The following is a 16,690-nucleotide window of genomic DNA, read 5'->3' as shown; positions in this document are numbered from 1 at the left end:
TAAGAAATAAATCTGTGAAAATCCTACCAAAACGCTGATTGATCTGTGATCCACAGGTTTTTTTATTGTTTTTCATCTGTACATCCTTCGACCCAAAGTTGAACAGAAACAGCAGAGGCACGATCTTGAGAAAGAACACAGGCTTTATTGTAGAAGACATTTTAGTTTTCAAGGGTAGGATCTGAAATGAACGGTACACCAGGTGAGCACCACACTACTCCCACACCGAGTTAAGCTTGTATGAATCATCGGCGCCCTCTCTGCAGCCCCTCAAATTATCCCTCTGTACAAGGTGAGTGGAGCTTACCGGCATTGTTAACATGTACAATATGAAGCTAGCAACGAGTAACAGAAGTGATGAAACTGGAAGGTGATGAGTAACTGAGTCCTTTTTATTGTGTTAACCTTTCAGAACATTTTTAAAGATTGGGATTTGGAAAACTTTTTCTTCCTCCCCCCTCCCCCGTCTCCAACCACTCCTCTCAACTTCCTTCTTCCCCATCAGTTACGCTTGCTCTTTGTACTGCTGGTGCAGCGTCAGCACGTCGGTCTGGGAGACCCGTGTCCAACCTTTGCTGTGGACGTGGTACAAGTTGACCTGCCCTCCGCTGTAGGCGTCACGGTATGTCGCCTGGTAGATGGCGCGGCGGCCCAGCTCACAGGCCTCCTCCACGCTCAGGCTGTGCCGCAGGCCGCTGTCCATTACGCCGTAGGCGTACATGGAGCCCGAGCCCACCGCGAACAGGTCGCCGCACACCCGATTGCCCTCCGAGTCGACGTAGTACAGCCCTAAAGAGAGAGGGCAAAAAGGTAGGTCGGGAAGGTGAGGAGGTGGCGTCGCGGGAGTTGCTTCTCCCGATTCAGGTGTTGCTAAAATGATGTAGCACAAAACACACAAGTCTGTAAACGCACCACACACACATACATACACATCCTCCAGAGAGAAAATAAGAGCAGCTGCAAGCCCTCCAAGTGAAGCGAGGGCTGGCAGATATGAACAGCTGCATCCTCTTCAAGTAAAATGAAGCCGACCATGGAACCTGCTGACGAGGCGCGGCCCCATAACGCCGTCTGCCCAAAGGTCCCCTTCTCTGGTTCTTATTGATTCTCTGCAAACAGGCCAAAAATTAACTATCGACCCATAACCTGAGTTGTCCAGGTAACTGCGGCTCACGCCTCATCGTGGAGGACGAGAAAATGAAAAAAACAACACTACAGCGTGCTCACATCCCGTGGATATCAGACGGGCACATTCGCAGCCATCTACACGGAGTTTGGGGCCGTGAGCTCGTCAACCCGCCCTGCTGTAAGCCCTCGAGCGACGCAACTTCTGCAACGCTTTGACGGACATGTGAGGGACAGTTCGCTCCACGCCACGCATCACGGACACATGCACAACATTTTGTTCTGAGCCGTGACACACGCTCCCCACGGGCCCGGCTCCAGAGTGACGAGCACCAGCCTGCGAGTTCGCCCACGAGCGGTGAAAAGAAGCCAGCCTGCGAAAAGGCATGGATTTCTTTTTTTTTCTTTTTTTTTTTCTCTCAGAACGCTTTTACAGAGCCGAAACCTGTGAAAACCAATCCGGGAACGCATGCAGATCAACCCCGCTCTCTGATTCTCAGCTTAACTAGTGACAGTCTATTAAAGCTCGAGAGCCACTTGCTTTCAGGGAAAAAAAAAAAAAAAAAAAAGGAAAGAAGAAAGAAAGAAAAAGAATCTTAGTATTGGTTTCAGCTGGCAAATTGCAGCTTCCTGAGCCTGTCGTTAGATTGCCATGATAATCATCCAGCGCCTGCGTGCGCACGGGGGTAATTTGCCATTCCAAGACCTGCCTGTTCCACTTGGAAACTGCGAGGGACTCGTTAAAAACATAATAGGCAGGGAAAGGGAGCTGTAAAGGCGGCCCTCTTTTGTCGAGTGGCATGCTTGATGGAAGGGGTAGTGGGGAGGGTTGAGGACTCTTTAAGAGGTCCAAGTATAGAAACGGTATAGGAGCGCACACCTGGGGCCTTTGTGGAGCCAATGTGGCTACTCTTCATAGTCTCTGCCCCCTCCAACTCTGACTCAGCCGCTGTGCGCGCTCGTGACAGAAACGGTGAGTGGAGGCAGCGGAAACGCAGTCCGCACGGTGAGGCCGCGCCGGCCGACGGAGACTTCTTCTACTTTATCAACCGGCTGACAGGTGCTTAAGGAGTCCCTTTTTAAGCAGCAGGCTGTGCAGCTGGCTGGAATAACAGTATTTAGATGTAGGTGATGAGCGCAGCGTGGTCCGTGGACGACTGCCATCCACTGGGTCGGTCCTTGAATTCGTTTAAAAAGTGAGTAGGGACAAAAAAAAAAAAAAAACTAAGTCGTTACATCACCATCTTGGGAGTGGCGGTAAAAAACCCATCTGCCACACGGGTCGTCTGACGAGGCTTCCGATCACACGGTACCCTTCTTTTCCCTAATGAGGCCCGATTATTCATATGCGACCCTATTACAAGCCTGTCCTGTCTTTGAAAGGAGTCTGTACATTACGCCCGTCACTTTTTTTTTCTCCGTTGAAATAAAAGCCGTTAACTGTACGCTGATTACAAAGTGTCATAATATGTAATGTTATTACATGGAGCAGCATTTGTCAGGCTCCTTAGCGCGGCTTTTATTCCATTTATTTAGCATGCAGCTTAAGACACTTCATCTGAGGGGAATAAAGTGCACTTGACGTGGTTGTAGTCGCCTTAATGAGCTTTCTTACCTTATAGTGATTGATTTAATTTCCCTGACATTTACCTCTCCGCTCAGTCACGAAGGCGCTGAGAGCGGACATATTTACATTGCTTGACCTGTTGAACTCATAACAGGATCCTTGTTTCCTCAATTGATTGCTGGGGATTAGGCGTGTGTCCGGCGCGTCTGTCGGCGTCAGCCTGAAGCCGTACAAGATAAAGCTGGCATTGATCGCCGTTCCATGTCGTGGCATTTATACGCGTGACCCGGAGTGTCCGAGCAGAGACCCCCGCCGCCCATCATCCGGCGGCGCTCCCACTAGCCCACAGTCCCGGGATCATTGATTTCCCATTACTGTGTCACTGTGGTGGCCTCTTTAAACACACCTTCTGATGTAGAGCCTTGCAGCGTGTGGCATCCAAAATGCATAGTGTGACATTATCAACAAGGGGAGAGGAAAAGAGGCGCTGCAGCACCATCTACTGGTCAGGAAAAGGAACTGCACATTTTTAAACCCCCTGAGAAAAAAACGCTTCCCATCTACAGCCATGCCAACACACAGTCGTGCATAAATACAAAGGAGAAAGAAAAATGACGTATGGTTTTCTCTTTTTCATAATAATAACAATAAAAAACAATTAAAAAGTGTGACATGCATTTGTTTTTAGCTCCCTGAAAAAATACTTTGCACAACTTTTTTTGCAACACCAAGTTTTCTTGGGTACATCTCCACCAGGTTTGCAGAGTCTACACCAGCAGTCCTTTTCCTATTTAAGGAGCCACTTTTGCTCCTGCAGCTATAAAATAAAACTTGCTTTGAGCTGCAAACAATGACTTTAAAAAGATGTACTTTATATATTTTATTATAAAAGGTAAAGAAAACTAAACTAAAATGTACTTCTAGTAATTTTATTATTTTCTTTTATAAAAAAGCCACATGTTCAATGCACTTGTTGCACTTACCAGGTCCTCTCTTGTCCCAGCCGCACACCATGGTGCCCATGCTGAGTCCCATGCCTTTGTACTGGTACACCATGTTGGCCAGCAGCTTCGAGGCGGCTGCCACAGAGATGCGCTCTTTGTTGCGCAGCTCGTAGATGCGGCACTGGCGGGCGAGCAGGCGCTCCCAGAAGCTGCAGTCTGCGGCGCCTCCGGCCATGGTCCCCAGGAGGTAAGGGTTGATCTCGATCACCTTCTTCACCGTCTGCGAGGCGATGTAGGAGCCCGCCGTGGCCCGAGAGTCCACCGCCACGATGACGCCATGCTGGAACTGAAGGAAACAAGGCGAGAAGACCCGTGTTATGCTCCATTCGGTAACTAATCAAGTGTTATAACACAGGAATCAACAAAATACAAATGTAGGTATGGCAACGTTGTTTAAACAATTATTGTGAAAACAACACGTATCAGGTAAATGTAAAACATGGTTCTTTTTCTCTGTAATTTCCAGCTACTAATCTTGAATCTATTTATGTTTACTAATAAAGTCCAACAAAGGAGCATTTTCAAAACTATATCATTGCTAATCTCTATTTTTCAGAGTAACGGGGAAAAAAAATAAAATATGTTGATGCTATTCATCTACTTTCATAGTACAACTGTCAGAAAAAACTGGAAACTACAATTTTAATTATTTTTAAGGAGAGAAAATGATCCAACTCCCCATGGGTGCAATCCATCTTCTGCTTCGGCATAAGATGGATTACTTTTATGTCTTTGTCTACATAAAAACATCAAATTATAGGAGTTTGGAACCTGTCCTGAGTTTGAAGCAAAGTTTTACAATAACAGAACTCAATTCAATTCATAATGCTGACTGGTGCCATGAACCTGTATTTACTTGCAAGAAATGAATATTACTCTACAAGATCATTATATAATAGTGTTTAATTTTTATTTATCTATTATATTTAGTTATCCATTTTAATTTTTATTTATTATTTGGATTGCAGCCACCTATACAGAATGATGACAAGTCCTCTTGACATTATTATTTTATTTTTTTTTTTTAAGAAGAAACATGTCACATAGCTGTCATAACAGAATAACAACACAGGTTAGAGATTTGAGACATTCACTGTCTGCTTTCTTATTGCCATAAACATCAACACAGGGTGCAGGACCCAACTATGAAGCTCTAGTTTATTTGAAGATGTAATATCATTAATTAAAAATTACAATATGGGAACAAAACGATGTACAGATTAATGTCTACTCGTAGAGGTAAAAAGGTTGGTAAAGTTACGTATGGAACTGACGGTGTTCTGTTTTGATAATATTCAGCAGTAAACCAAGTCCGTTTCTCTGCCATGAGAAAGCAGTTTTTAGCCGAGCTAGCGGCACCAAGCTAACGTTTGGGTCATTGTCTGATATGAACCGTAGCGTATGATTTAAAACAAATATAAATGTCCTTTAGGAAACATATCCAATTAGTATGACTCTAATGACAACGTCTACCAACAACAAACGATAACTGCACTTACTTTAAACGCTAATGTGGTTGTTCCGTGCAGAAACTCTATTTTCCTCTCAACGCCATCTTCATCCCCAGCGAGCAGCGAGTTCTTAACGCAAAAACTGAGACTTTCTCCCGGTCCAGCTTCAGATTCTCCTTCGTTCTGTCCGGAACCGCAGCCGAAAGCGAATGGCTGCCGATAATCAGACGAAAAATCCGGACAATCACTACTTAACACACTAGCAAGAGCCATCTTTGAAAGAGTGCGATGAGCAAGCAACTTCCGGCAAGAGCAGGAAGATTTATTCTTCATGGCTGCAAAAAATTGCACAGCGCCCCTGTGTGGTGAATGACTGAAAAAGTCAAAAATATGTCACGGCCAAACAAAGAAAAACAAAGCGAGGCTTTCGAACCTTATTTTGTGTAGACTAACTTCCAAATAATTTAATGGCTTGTTGAAGGACGTGCCCCAAAAAACACCAACCTTGCCAGAACTTGAGGGAAGATTTCCAAAACGGTATGAACTTTTGGTTATCATTTTTGAACATTCCCTGAAGTTTACTTGGAGGAACATACTCAGAAGGTTATATATTTTTCTATTCTTCAGAGAACATGGAGAGCAGGTTACCAGGAGATTCTCTCCATTAATAGTGTGACATTTAGGAATTGACATGTTCTCTACAAGTTCAAAGAAAAATATGTTTAATTTACAATGTTATCCAGAAGATTGAATAGTATTTTAGTTATGTACCCTTTAAAGAACTTTCAGGGAAATTTCATAAAGAGTCTTTGAACAATACATGCAACTTTCACAATGTTCCAACAATGTTCAGAGGACAATCCCCAAAAGGTAAATAAAAGTTGTTTTGAACTCTTTCTAGAAAATCGGTAACGTTCTATAGAGGTTCATTGAAGTTTATCTACAACTTTGATTATGTTACCTCTAGAATACCCTTACAATGGGTTCAAAAATTCCTTGAATGTTCGCTACCATTTTCCTGATGTAACATTTAGGGAATTTAACTTTAGGGAATATTCCTTAAAGGTTGGATAAACATTATAAGCTTCATAAAGTACCCTTAAAAACTAGAAGAGGTTTACCACAACTTATAACTACTTTTTGATCAGCCTAGGTGCATAATTTTTTTCTCCAAAGCCCAACACAGTTCCCTTGTTTGCTCTAACTGCTTTCTATTGTATCTCTCTTTTTCTTTTCTCTTCTGCGTTTGGACCTCCTCTCCAACTCTCTGTAATATTCTTCTTTCAGGTCCTCCCTTGGTCTTTGGATCCAGCCCTGGGCATCGATGTGAAAAAGATCCACATTGTTTCCAGTGTAGGCATCCCTGTGAGTGGCTCTGAAAACGGCTTCTCTTGCCAAGGAGATGGCTTCTTCTTTACTCAAACTCCAACTCAGACCCCCATCCAGGACTCCATAAGCATAAGGAGACCCTGATCCAACAGAGATGATATCTCCTTGCAGTCGGGCGCCATCGCTGCACACGTAGATAACCCGTGGGCCACTGGTTGGGGATAGCGGATCTGCTGCTGAAGTGTTGCCGACACTGCCTGAAGAGCTTACATCAGTCACAAAAGATTGGTTGCCAAAGTTGTGAACCAGCCCAGTGCTCCCTTCTTCCTTTTCCCAACCACACAGAGTGAGTGCCACACACACATCAGTCCCTTTAAATGGATGCAACATACAGGAAAGAAGCTTGGCAGAAGCTCTTATGGAAAGTCGACGCTTATGCCGCAGCTCATACAGTCTGATCTCTCTGATCAGGATGCGTTCCCAAAGCATGCAGTCTGCACCGCTGCCTGAGGAGGTGACCACTAAATGGGAGTGAATAGGGGTGATCTTGTGTACAGCCGGACATGCAACAAGGCCACCCGCACTGGCACGTGTGTCTGCTGCTGCAATTACACCACCTTGGAAAATAAAACCCAAGGTTGTTGTTCCATGAGACAGAGAGAAAGGCCTTTGCACGGTCAGCACATGGTTTGGCGGTCCGAAACGAGACGTGCGTCTGCTGATGAATGGGGTGGCTTGTGGGAAAGGTGGCATGAAAATGTGCTGTGGATCCCCACAGTTTGTCTGAGATGTCTTCAGTCTTTCCAACTCAAGGTTGTGGTAATCTGTCTCCAAAGCTGGAAAAGGAAACAGTTGCTGCGCAGGCTTGTCTTTGAAGCAACAAATATCTTCCAGAGCCATATTAGTATTAAAAAAAAACAAGCTATGAATTGCTGGGTTGATCACATAATCTGTAGATCCTTTCAGTTAACATAGAAGATCGGTAGTCCACAAGAAAACCAAGCAATAATCAGACAAAGCCATATGTTTTCCAACCACAGCTAGGGTTCTGATGAAGAATCATTCCCAGGAAGTCCACTTTTTCATCTGCTCCTAAGGGTGCCCTTTTATCCTTTTATAGCTCTAACAAATGTTGCAGCTTGCACCGCACACACGCACAAACATATCTGTAAGCAATGTTTCACTCTTCTTGCTGTGAATTTGATATGCAGTGAAGCCTCTTTCTGCAAAGCTTTCATTCTGAGAAGAGAGTGTGATTGTGTAGATGTGTGTGTGTGGTGAGTGGGTTATCTAGTTATGAAACAGTTACACTTTTTATTTTGCTTTCATTCAGCAGATAAAAGCTTTGATTTTTATTTATTTATTTTTTTGGTTTAGCTCTTTTTGTATTATGATTAACTTTTCGTGTATTAAGACTAAAAATATAGAGAGCTTTTTAAAATCATAATTCTATATTAGGATATTGTTAACTAGTTAAATTAGAGTTTTCACTTTTCCCTTGACATTTATCAAAAACTTTTTTCATATGTATGGTTTCATTAATTAATTAATTTTATTTTATTTTTATTTTATTTATGTCACTGAATTAATGGAAATGGGGGGGAGGGGTGGAATCCTGGCACTGGATAATTATCGCGGTAATTTACGGGATATGCAACCGGCGTCCTTGCGGAGCCATTTTGGCTCTGAATGCCTTCACATTCGATACTTTTCCACGTCCTTTTGGATCCAAAATGGCGCCAGTTTCCCTAGCGACGGGGCAAGATGGTCCCCCCATTCAGTCGGATAGAAGCCATGGCGTCTGTTAGTACGGGGAGCAGAGTGTCCTGTGGGAGAGATTTGAATTGCGTGCCAGAGATAGCTGACACGCTAGCTGCGGTCGCCAAACTCGGGTGAGGAGAGTGTTTGACTCTGCGTGTCAGTTTTCAGCCGTAATAATACGTCTCGCCTTGTTATTTTTTGTGTGAGAGCGGGATGCTGGCTAAGCTAGCCGGCGAGTTCTCAGCACGTGCCCTCATTACAACGATGCTTGATGATCCTCTGAAGTGTTTATAGCAGCAGCGTGGGCTGTTGTGCTCAATATTTCCTCGCCTTTTTAAAACGTATTCTATTAAGTGCCTTTCGCTTTTCTCCGGGCTTCTATTTTAAGCATGTCGGTGTTATTTAAGGTTCATTTTCCTCCTCAGGTTTGACTTCCTGTGCATGCCCCTGTTCCATCCGAGGTTCAAGAGAGAGTCTGAGTTGGAGCCCGCTAAGTCCAGACCCGGGGCCCAGACCCGTTCAGACCTGCTGCTTTGTGGACGAGGTTAGTCTGTATACCACAGCAAAGCTAGGAGATGTACTTTCTTCATTTACAGTTAAAAATATAACAGGCCATTTTCGTACTCTAGGGAATTCCTCAGATTTCTTATTTAAAGTTTGAACTGAGTAATGTTTAACCGTGTCCAGTAAAAAGCAAATCTAATGCTGATTAGGAAATTAAGTTGAGTTTCAAGGTTTTTCCGCTCTTTTTCAAAGAACTGTATAGTATGCATTTCATGTTGACTAATACTTTTAATGCTATTAATATTAGATCATGTAAAACAGCTTAACATTAGTCATGAACATGAAAATGTTCACTATGCAAAACTAAAGGCATCAAAGTATCTAATTTTATGACCTAGTTATGCTCAAACTGAGTTAAACATGAATTCTAGCAACTATTTTCTATTTAACTTTTGGACAAAAATCCCCTGTTTGCCCTAAAACCTAACCTAATATCAATAATTGATATTTCTAAAACTAGTTAAAAAGCCATGCATACGCTTTTTTAAAAGAAATTGATTTACGTCTATTTCTCAACATGTACGTGCTCCGCTTTAGTCGATACATCTTCTTAAAATTGCTCGTAATTTTGACTTGACTATTGTAAACAGCTGTGAAATCAGATTGAACTTGCACTGCTTTCAGTTTCATTGTAAACTGCTGATTTAAAATAAAACAGACCTACATCCAAATAAAGAAGGTAACTTTGTAGAATAATTCATTTTCATTAATCTTGTAGGTCTAGGAACACAAATACTGTGATCATAAATCAGAGAGTCGGATACCTTGGTGTGATATTTCTGTGTTTCGACGAATAATGAAGCCAAATACATCCCGGTTTCCTATCAAAGTGGCGTTAGTGTCTGCTAATACGCACTGTACACGTACATTCTCCATAACACGTTAGTGACCCGTTATAGCTTGACCCGTTAGTGTGACATTGTATCAGAAACCAAATCTATAAAGTTATTCTTCCATCTAGACTTTTTTTGTTCCACACTTTCTGTTCTTGCCACTCACAGGAATCTAAATATTTAAATTCCTAGTTTTGTCTTGCTAATTTTCTGTTTTTTGTATGTTTCAGCATAGTTTGTCAGATAACAAAATTTTGCTGGACAATGAATTGCCCCAGAAGTTATTGCGACAAATGATAACGTTGTTGTTTTGAGACCATTTCCAAGTAATGTAACAGTCATTGCACGATAATGCATGAACACATTTCCGAAGATTAAAAAACTTTAAATTCTAACAGACATTTAACACTGAAACAGGAAGACATTAAAAATATCCAAAACAAAACAAGAGAAACCAGAAGTAAAATGAATTATGAAGTCTCCGCAAATAAAATTGTCTTTCAAAATAAGGGCTAGTTGAGACCAATTTAGCAGACTGAAGACTTTTGTCATCCAGTTTTTGGTAGAAAAAGAGAGAGGAAAACGATGAAGCGATTAATTGATTTGTTGTTTACTGCGACAGGTCTAAGCATTGTGTTTTTTATTTTTACTTGTGTATGTAAAGGTTGTAAATGACCAAATCAATAAATCAGGCTATCTAGAATGAGAGAGCCACTGATAATTTAACATTTAACACAAAAGTTAATGCAGATAAAACTGGGGTGACCTGGCATGTTTTTTTTTTTTTTTTTTTTTTTTAAACAATAAGTTGGCTGTTCTCTGTCTTTTTGTAGACTGGAATACTCTGATTGTCGGGAAGCTCTCCCAATGGGTCGACGCGGATTCAGAATTAGAGACGGAGCGGAGGAACTCGGAAGCTGTACGTTCCTTAGTCTGAACATTTCTCACTTCCTTTGCATGCTGTGAGGCTGGCAGTTCCTTTGTCTCATCAGAGCTCCTCTCTGTTTGCATCTGTCGTCACTTTCTCCTCTCATCTTTTTTTGTTTTTCTGCGTTTCTCTCCAGGCTCTTGCACAGGAACTGAACTTCTCAGCCTACCTGGGTCTGCCTGTCTTCATGATCCCTTTGAAGGGCCCCAATAATGCCAATCTAGCCCGAATGCTGCTAAACCACATCCACACTGGACACCACACCTCAAACGTGAGACACAGCATCGGGGCATCCGGCGGAAGCCTGCAATTGGATTTGACGCATCCCTGCTGCAGTCCTGGCTTTAACCCCAGCTCCTCTTTCTGTTGGTTAGTTCTGGATCCGTGTCCCGTTGGTGGCCCCAGAAGACATGCGGGATGACCTGATCGAGAACGAGCCGACCGCTTGCTTAGACGAGACGAGCGCGGATGAGAAAACCTGGAGCTGGTTAGCTTTATTCTGCCCCCTCATCAGCAGGAGCGCTGAATTAAATGAAAACTGCGGCTCAGTTTCTTTATCAATCTTTGTTTTTTCAGGTGGCACTCATTCAGAACCCTCTGTGATTACAACAAGAGGATCTGTCTCGGTGAGAGAACTTGCTGCCACGCAGCAAATTAAAGCATTACAAGTACTTCAGACCCTTTTCTTTTCCCCCCTACTGAGAATGTGCTCGTTTTCTATTCCTGCAGCGATTGAAGTGGGAGCCGACATGCCGTCAGACGCTGTGATCGATAAGTGGCTCGGAGAGCCGATCAAAGCAGCCGTGGTTCCCACTAGCATCTTCCTAACTAATAAGAAAGGCTTCCCTGTTTTGTCTAAAGCCCATCAGAGGATAATCTTCCGGCTTTTTAAGGTCCGACATCAAAGCTCCCAGCGGTTTGGTTGATTATCCAAATTTCATAGTTTCCTTTTTAACAAAAACACACTCTTGCCTTTCCAGTTGGAGGCTCAATTTATCTTCACAGGCGCCAATCGGCACACTGAGAAGGACTTCAGGTCCTACCTGCAATACCTGGAATACCTCAACCAGAACAGGCCTGCGCCTAACACCTATGAGCTGTTTGCCAAAGGCTACGAAGACTACCTGCAGTCACCTCTACAGGTCAACACCTCCACACTGTCCTCACTTCTTTTATTTTCTTTAATCAGCTTTTTGACTCGCAGCGAAGTTGATTTCTTGTTTTTTGTCCTTCATTTAGCCCCTCATGGACAACCTGGAGTCTCAGACATATGAAGTATTTGAGAAGGATCCCATTAAATATTCTCAGTACCAACAGGTGAGCCAGTGGACGAATGTTGTTTTGTATTTTTAAGGAGGCTGTGGGCATTTATCATGGTTAATTTATTGTGAAAAATTCTTGTCATGACAAGAATTTTGATTTATTTTCTCAATAAATTGCAGTTGTCGATGGTAATTGGAATAAAAAATTAACAGTGATTGGGAATATTTTTCACATTTTCTCCACTCCTTGTTCCATGAGAACATCAATAAATATCGGTAAATTTGAAAACACACTTAAAAGCAGTTACAGAGAGCATTTAGTGATATGAATCTTAAGTATATTGTAAATGGAAATATTTTTCAAGAATGAGGTTTGACTGCTGTGCCATGCAGTCACAGTCACATGTTGGCTGCACATCCTTACATTCATGTATCTAAAGTTAAGGCCTTAAAACACTTTAAACTCATTTTTAAAAAAAAGTAAGTTAGCCTCAAATACGTTGATCACAGGTCTTGAATCTTGTTTTGACAGGACTACATGATCTTATATTCCATGTAATTTTGTTTTCCCGCAAGGCTTTTTAAAATGTGCATGGTGAGAAAGGGAAAACATTTATTGACATTAAACTGAATCTACATAACGCTTGTATCTAAAATGTTTTTTGTGCAGAATGGCACATTTGTCTAATAGTCTTAATTTTCTTTCAGGCTGTATATAAATGTCTTTTGGACAGAGTACCAGAGGAGCAGAAAGACACTAACGTTCAGTAAGTAAGATGTTCTTATATTTGTATGAAATTACAGTTAGGACTCTTAATTGAGCTGGGTAATGATTTGTAGCTCAGTCAATGCTCCCCTCCACCCTTCATTACCATCATCCTGTAATACTCTTGGTTAAAAAAAAAGAAACGTAGGGAGGCATTATGTTAGAAATTCACTGGAGTTCAATGGATTTTATGTGATGGAACAAGAGAAAATAACCGGATACACATTCATACAATAAATATCAGTCAGAATCTGCATCTTTCATTAGCAATAAGGTACACTTGGCTGAATTATTCACCTGAAATAACGTCAGGCTGATTGTAAGCATCACTGGTTCTGGAGAAAAGTGTTTTCAAAGATCTGTCAGCATCATCAGAATGTCAGTCAGACTATTTTCTCCACTTTTTGTTCCAAGACAGAATCAATAAAGATCAGTAAATTTGAACATTTTGTTTAAATGCGGTTACTATGTGCAGTTTATGTCACACTTCTTTAAGTGGCGTCCTGAAGATGCCTGTTTCAAATGGACATGTTTTTCAAGAACAGTATTTGTTGTTAGTATATGTCATGAATGCTGTGCCATGCATTCACAGCCATACGGTTACCTAAAAAGTAAATAGTAATTTTTTTTTCCCTCATAATTTTTGGCATTATCACAATAGTACCACAAACACTTTAAGGTGTATGAAGCACCAGAAGTGTCTGATAATTTTTTTTTTTGTCGGTTTAGGGTGTTGATGGTGTTGGGTGCAGGAAGGGGTCCTCTGGTCAATGCATCCCTGCGTGCTGCCAGACAGGCAGACCGAAAGCTGAGAATATATGCTGTTGAGAAAAACCCCAATGCTGTAATCACGTGAGTAGAGCTGCTTCATTTTTCTGGAACGTTTAAAGGACGTAACTGTTTAACTTAAAGAGCTTCTTTTGTTCAGATTAGAGAACTGGCGCTTCGAGGAGTGGGGCGACCAGGTGACCGTGGTGTCATGTGACATGCGGGAGTGGGAAGCGCCAGAGAAAGCCGATATCCTCGTCAGCGAGCTGCTGGGCTCGTTCGGCGACAACGAGCTCTCACCCGAGTGCTTGGATGGAGCGCAGCACTTTCTCAAAGGTACTGATACCGAAGCTTCCTACAAACCTCCACATCTCTCCAGGATGTGCAAGAACTGGATGTCTGCGCATCCTTAAAAAGTCTTAAATTCATTTAAAAAAAAAAAAACAAGTTGGTTTTAAACGCGTTAATCACAGGTCTTACATTTTGTCGTGGCAGGGCTGTTTAGTGTCGTATATTCAATGTAATTTGTTTTACCGCTGGACTTTTCCATCAGGCAACAATTTGAGTCGCCTGTAGACATCTAAATGACATTCTGCCGCTAACTAGCTGCTATAGCCTTGATAGCTAGCTGGCTTTTTTGTGCTTATCATGGTTAAGTTAAAATTTATCACCAGTTCACCAGATGACATCCAACTCATCATTGGTTCATGAACCACTGATGCTAACTTGTATAATGCTATACTTATTATGTCAAAAAGCTTAGTGTTACAGGGGTTAAGACTGTAGAGAACCGTTTTCCAGGGTGATGAGCAAAAGCTGCTACCAAGAGCCACAAACAGACTCCAGAAATGTCACAGTTTTGATGTGGCAGTGGCAAAAGATCCCCAGAAAAAAAGCCAGTGCTGCTTCTGCCACTAATCTAATCCAACATTTGGTGCGACACAAACTCTGATGTTGAAGGTGTTCTGGTTTTAGAACACGTTGGACAAGCTTCAGTCTTACCAGGTCTTAGTGGTCTTAAACAGTAATAAATTTGAGTGGGTGAAACCCTGAAGAAGCATTTGTCTCGCTTCATTACCTTCACCGCTTGGTTGCGTCGTGTATCATTTTTCTTTCCTCTTCAATGCAGACGATGGAGTCAGCATCCCCTGTTCCTACACGTCCTACCTGGCTCCCCTGTCTTCCTCCAAGCTGTACAACGAAGTTCGAGGGTGCCGGGAACGCGACAAGGACCCAGAGTGTCATTTTGAGACACCATACGTTGTGCGACTCCATAACTTCCACCAGCTAGCGGAACCTAAACCCTGCTTCACTTTTACACACCCCACAAAAGGTAGACACTTAACAATGTCATTGTATAACATTTCAAAACACACAATCTTGTTGTATTTTAGCTTACCTTGTCCCTGCTGTAGACTGTAGAATATTATCACAAGACATTATTAAAATGAATGTTTATCTTTTTTTTTTTCTCAGACATGAACAATAACCGGTACCAGTGTCTTCGCTTCTCTGTGGATTGCAACTCTGTGCTCCATGGCTTTGCAGGCTACTTTGAAACCACTCTCTACAAAGATGTCACACTTAGTAAGTTAGAGTGAAGAAGAAGTAGTAATGGTCGGCAATTGATGCAGTTTAATTCATGAACTCGTTTGTTGCAGGTATAAAACCAGACACGCATTCACCTGGAATGTTCTCCTGGTTTCCCATCCTGTTCCCCCTCAAAGTGAGTCAGTTCCACACGGGTCGAAATTTAAAAGTTAGATTTAAGGAGTAAACATCCTTTCCTTTTTCTGACAGCAACCCATCTCTATATCCCGAGACGACGACATCGCTGTGCGATTCTGGCGCTGCAACAATGGGAAGAAGGTTTGGTACGAATGGGCCGTGACGGAGCCCTCCTGCTCTGCCATCCACAATCCAGCCGGCCGCTCCTACACCATCGGCCTGTGAACATGAAGAGTCAGCACACCTGTCAGACATCCACCTGTTTGTTGTTTTTTTTTTTAGTAAGACTTTATGGTTGTTTGAGCCTCTTTTTATAAATCCACGGTAAAACTTGGACTTGTGATGTCCCACGTTGAGTCTGTAGAGAAATAATAAATGAACCGATTCCCGTAGATCGGCCGTCGCCTGTAAACACAACCGAGCTCACCGAGGGCCATCCACTTTTAGCAACTCTCATTAGTCCTAACTGTTCAGGTTACAAACAGTTCCTGTGCACATGTACATTCAATCCAACTGGACCTATGCCTTATCAGACACATTCCACATGATCCATAAAATGTCAGAATAATGTCCATACACTCTTCAGTGCCGGAGGTGTGGGGGAGAAAGTTACCGTTTTCTGCTCACCTGTTATACGTCCCTATGTTGTTTGAACATTTTCAATAAAAAAATACACTGTACTGTTTTCAGTTTGCAGTTATTTCAGTATGGCTTGTAACTGGAACATCGTCAGCTTTTGATGAAAAGAAAAATGTGGTTTCAACAGACGAAATATGGTTCAAAAAGAAAAATACAGGAGGCAACTTGGAGCAGGAGAGGCAGGCTTTGGAGGAGAAAAAGACCCTGCTGGCTGCAAAAGAAGGATTTAAAGTACATGGATAAACAGCTGAACAGGACAATGATATATTTAGAGGAAGTTAGCATGGAACTGGAAGAGAAAGATTAAGAATGAGTTAAAGAAAAAGGTGAAAGACGCCGAAGAAAGCAAGAAGACGCAAGCACACAGACAATGCCTGGAGAAGGAAGTCAAAAGCCTGGAGTCACACCCCTCAGCTCTTCCCAGGCCACCTTTTGATTTTCCGTTTTCTCAAAATCCAATAAAAACTGCTCTTCCTCAGTGATATAATTTGTTCTCTATAAACCTTAACTTTATCCACAACAATCTGTCTTTCTCTGAACATTATGAGTATGCAAAGCCATCTCCGATACCGATAAAAGTATGAGCCGATATCGAATCGATTCGGAAAATTCAGAAACAGAAAAGAAGAACCAAGAGCTTAATTCAACAAACAGACTCAGCCGAACACCAAGAACTGGTCAGTCTGATAGTTATTCAGCATCGTACGCAATAAGTTTGGTTTGAAAAGACAGTCTGCTGGACATATTTCTCTATGCATTAACACGTCCCCAGCCTACAGAGATCATGCAAACAAAACTACAAACAATATGAACAGAAGGTGCCAATTTATGAATTAGCCAGATGCCCATAGACTTTCTGAAATTTACACTCGCCACAGAAGAGTTGCAGATTTCCACTCATGCCCGAACTACACACAAAGCGAGAATAAGTGTTTACTCTAAGTACACTAATCCCTCATCAACCA

At 42.2% G+C, this 16,690-nt stretch overlaps 3 protein-coding genes across 3 annotated transcripts; 1 reads left to right on the top strand and 2 right to left on the bottom strand.

The window, feature by feature from the left end:
• Positions 1-125: 125 nt before the first annotated feature.
• On the bottom strand, positions 126-5,495 carry psmb5 (proteasome 20S subunit beta 5). Its single transcript, XM_007552591.2, has 3 exons — positions 5,196-5,495; positions 3,676-3,982; positions 126-789 (listed from the first exon to the last, which is right to left on the bottom strand). Exons 1-3 carry the CDS (start codon positions 5,478-5,480, stop codon positions 506-508), a joined length of 876 nt encoding a protein of 291 aa, XP_007552653.1. The 5' UTR covers positions 5,481-5,495; the 3' UTR covers positions 126-505.
• Positions 5,496-6,281: 786 nt separating this feature from the next.
• psmb11a (proteasome 20S subunit beta 11a) lies at positions 6,282-7,669 on the bottom strand. The gene has a single exon (XM_007552597.2). It carries the CDS (start codon positions 7,374-7,376, stop codon positions 6,348-6,350), a length of 1,029 nt encoding a protein of 342 aa, XP_007552659.1. The 5' UTR covers positions 7,377-7,669; the 3' UTR covers positions 6,282-6,347.
• A 474-nt stretch (positions 7,670-8,143) lies between these two features.
• prmt5 (protein arginine methyltransferase 5) lies at positions 8,144-15,771 on the top strand. Its single transcript, XM_007552590.2, has 16 exons — positions 8,144-8,368; positions 8,663-8,781; positions 10,468-10,553; positions 10,699-10,833; positions 10,937-11,049; positions 11,139-11,188; positions 11,292-11,455; positions 11,543-11,704; positions 11,802-11,879; positions 12,533-12,591; positions 13,320-13,442; positions 13,519-13,694; positions 14,488-14,691; positions 14,835-14,945; positions 15,020-15,084; positions 15,159-15,771. The coding sequence occupies exons 1-16, from the start codon at positions 8,241-8,243 to the stop codon at positions 15,309-15,311; spliced, it is 1,926 nt and encodes a 641-aa protein (XP_007552652.1). The 5' UTR covers positions 8,144-8,240; the 3' UTR covers positions 15,312-15,771.
• Positions 15,772-16,690: the final 919 nt, after the last annotated feature.

The sequence above is a fragment of the Poecilia formosa genome, unplaced genomic scaffold (genome assembly GCF_000485575.1).
Source record: "Poecilia formosa unplaced genomic scaffold, Poecilia_formosa-5.1.2 Scaffold49, whole genome shotgun sequence".
Taxonomy (NCBI): domain Eukaryota; kingdom Metazoa; phylum Chordata; class Actinopteri; order Cyprinodontiformes; family Poeciliidae; genus Poecilia; species Poecilia formosa.
This window is presented reverse-complemented; position numbering and strand designations above follow the sequence as displayed.

What these genes read in the sequence shown, in the direction of transcription:
- psmb5 (XM_007552591.2), bottom strand. Translation starts at nt 5,480, where the DNA reads ATGAAGAATAAATCTTCCTGCTCTTGCCGGAAGTTGCTTGCTCATCGC. An exon ending in CAACCACATTAGCGTTTAAA is followed by an intron (nt 3,983 to 5,195) that starts GTAAGTGCAGTT and finishes TGTTTCCTTCAG; the next exon opens with TTCCAGCATGGCGTCATCGT. An exon ending in CTGGGACAAGAGAGGACCTG is followed by an intron (nt 790 to 3,675) that starts GTAAGTGCAACA and finishes CTCTCTCTTTAG; the next exon opens with GGCTGTACTACGTCGACTCG.
- prmt5 (XM_007552590.2), top strand. Translation starts at nt 8,241, where the DNA reads ATGGTCCCCCCATTCAGTCGGATAGAAGCCATGGCGTCTGTTAGTACG. An exon ending in CAGAAAGACACTAACGTTCA is followed by an intron (nt 12,592 to 13,319) that starts GTAAGTAAGATG and finishes TTGTCGGTTTAG; the next exon opens with GGTGTTGATGGTGTTGGGTG. An exon ending in CTACAAAGATGTCACACTTA is followed by an intron (nt 14,946 to 15,019) that starts GTAAGTTAGAGT and finishes CGTTTGTTGCAG; the next exon opens with GTATAAAACCAGACACGCAT.
- psmb11a (XM_007552597.2), bottom strand. Translation starts at nt 7,376, where the DNA reads ATGGCTCTGGAAGATATTTGTTGCTTCAAAGACAAGCCTGCGCAGCAA.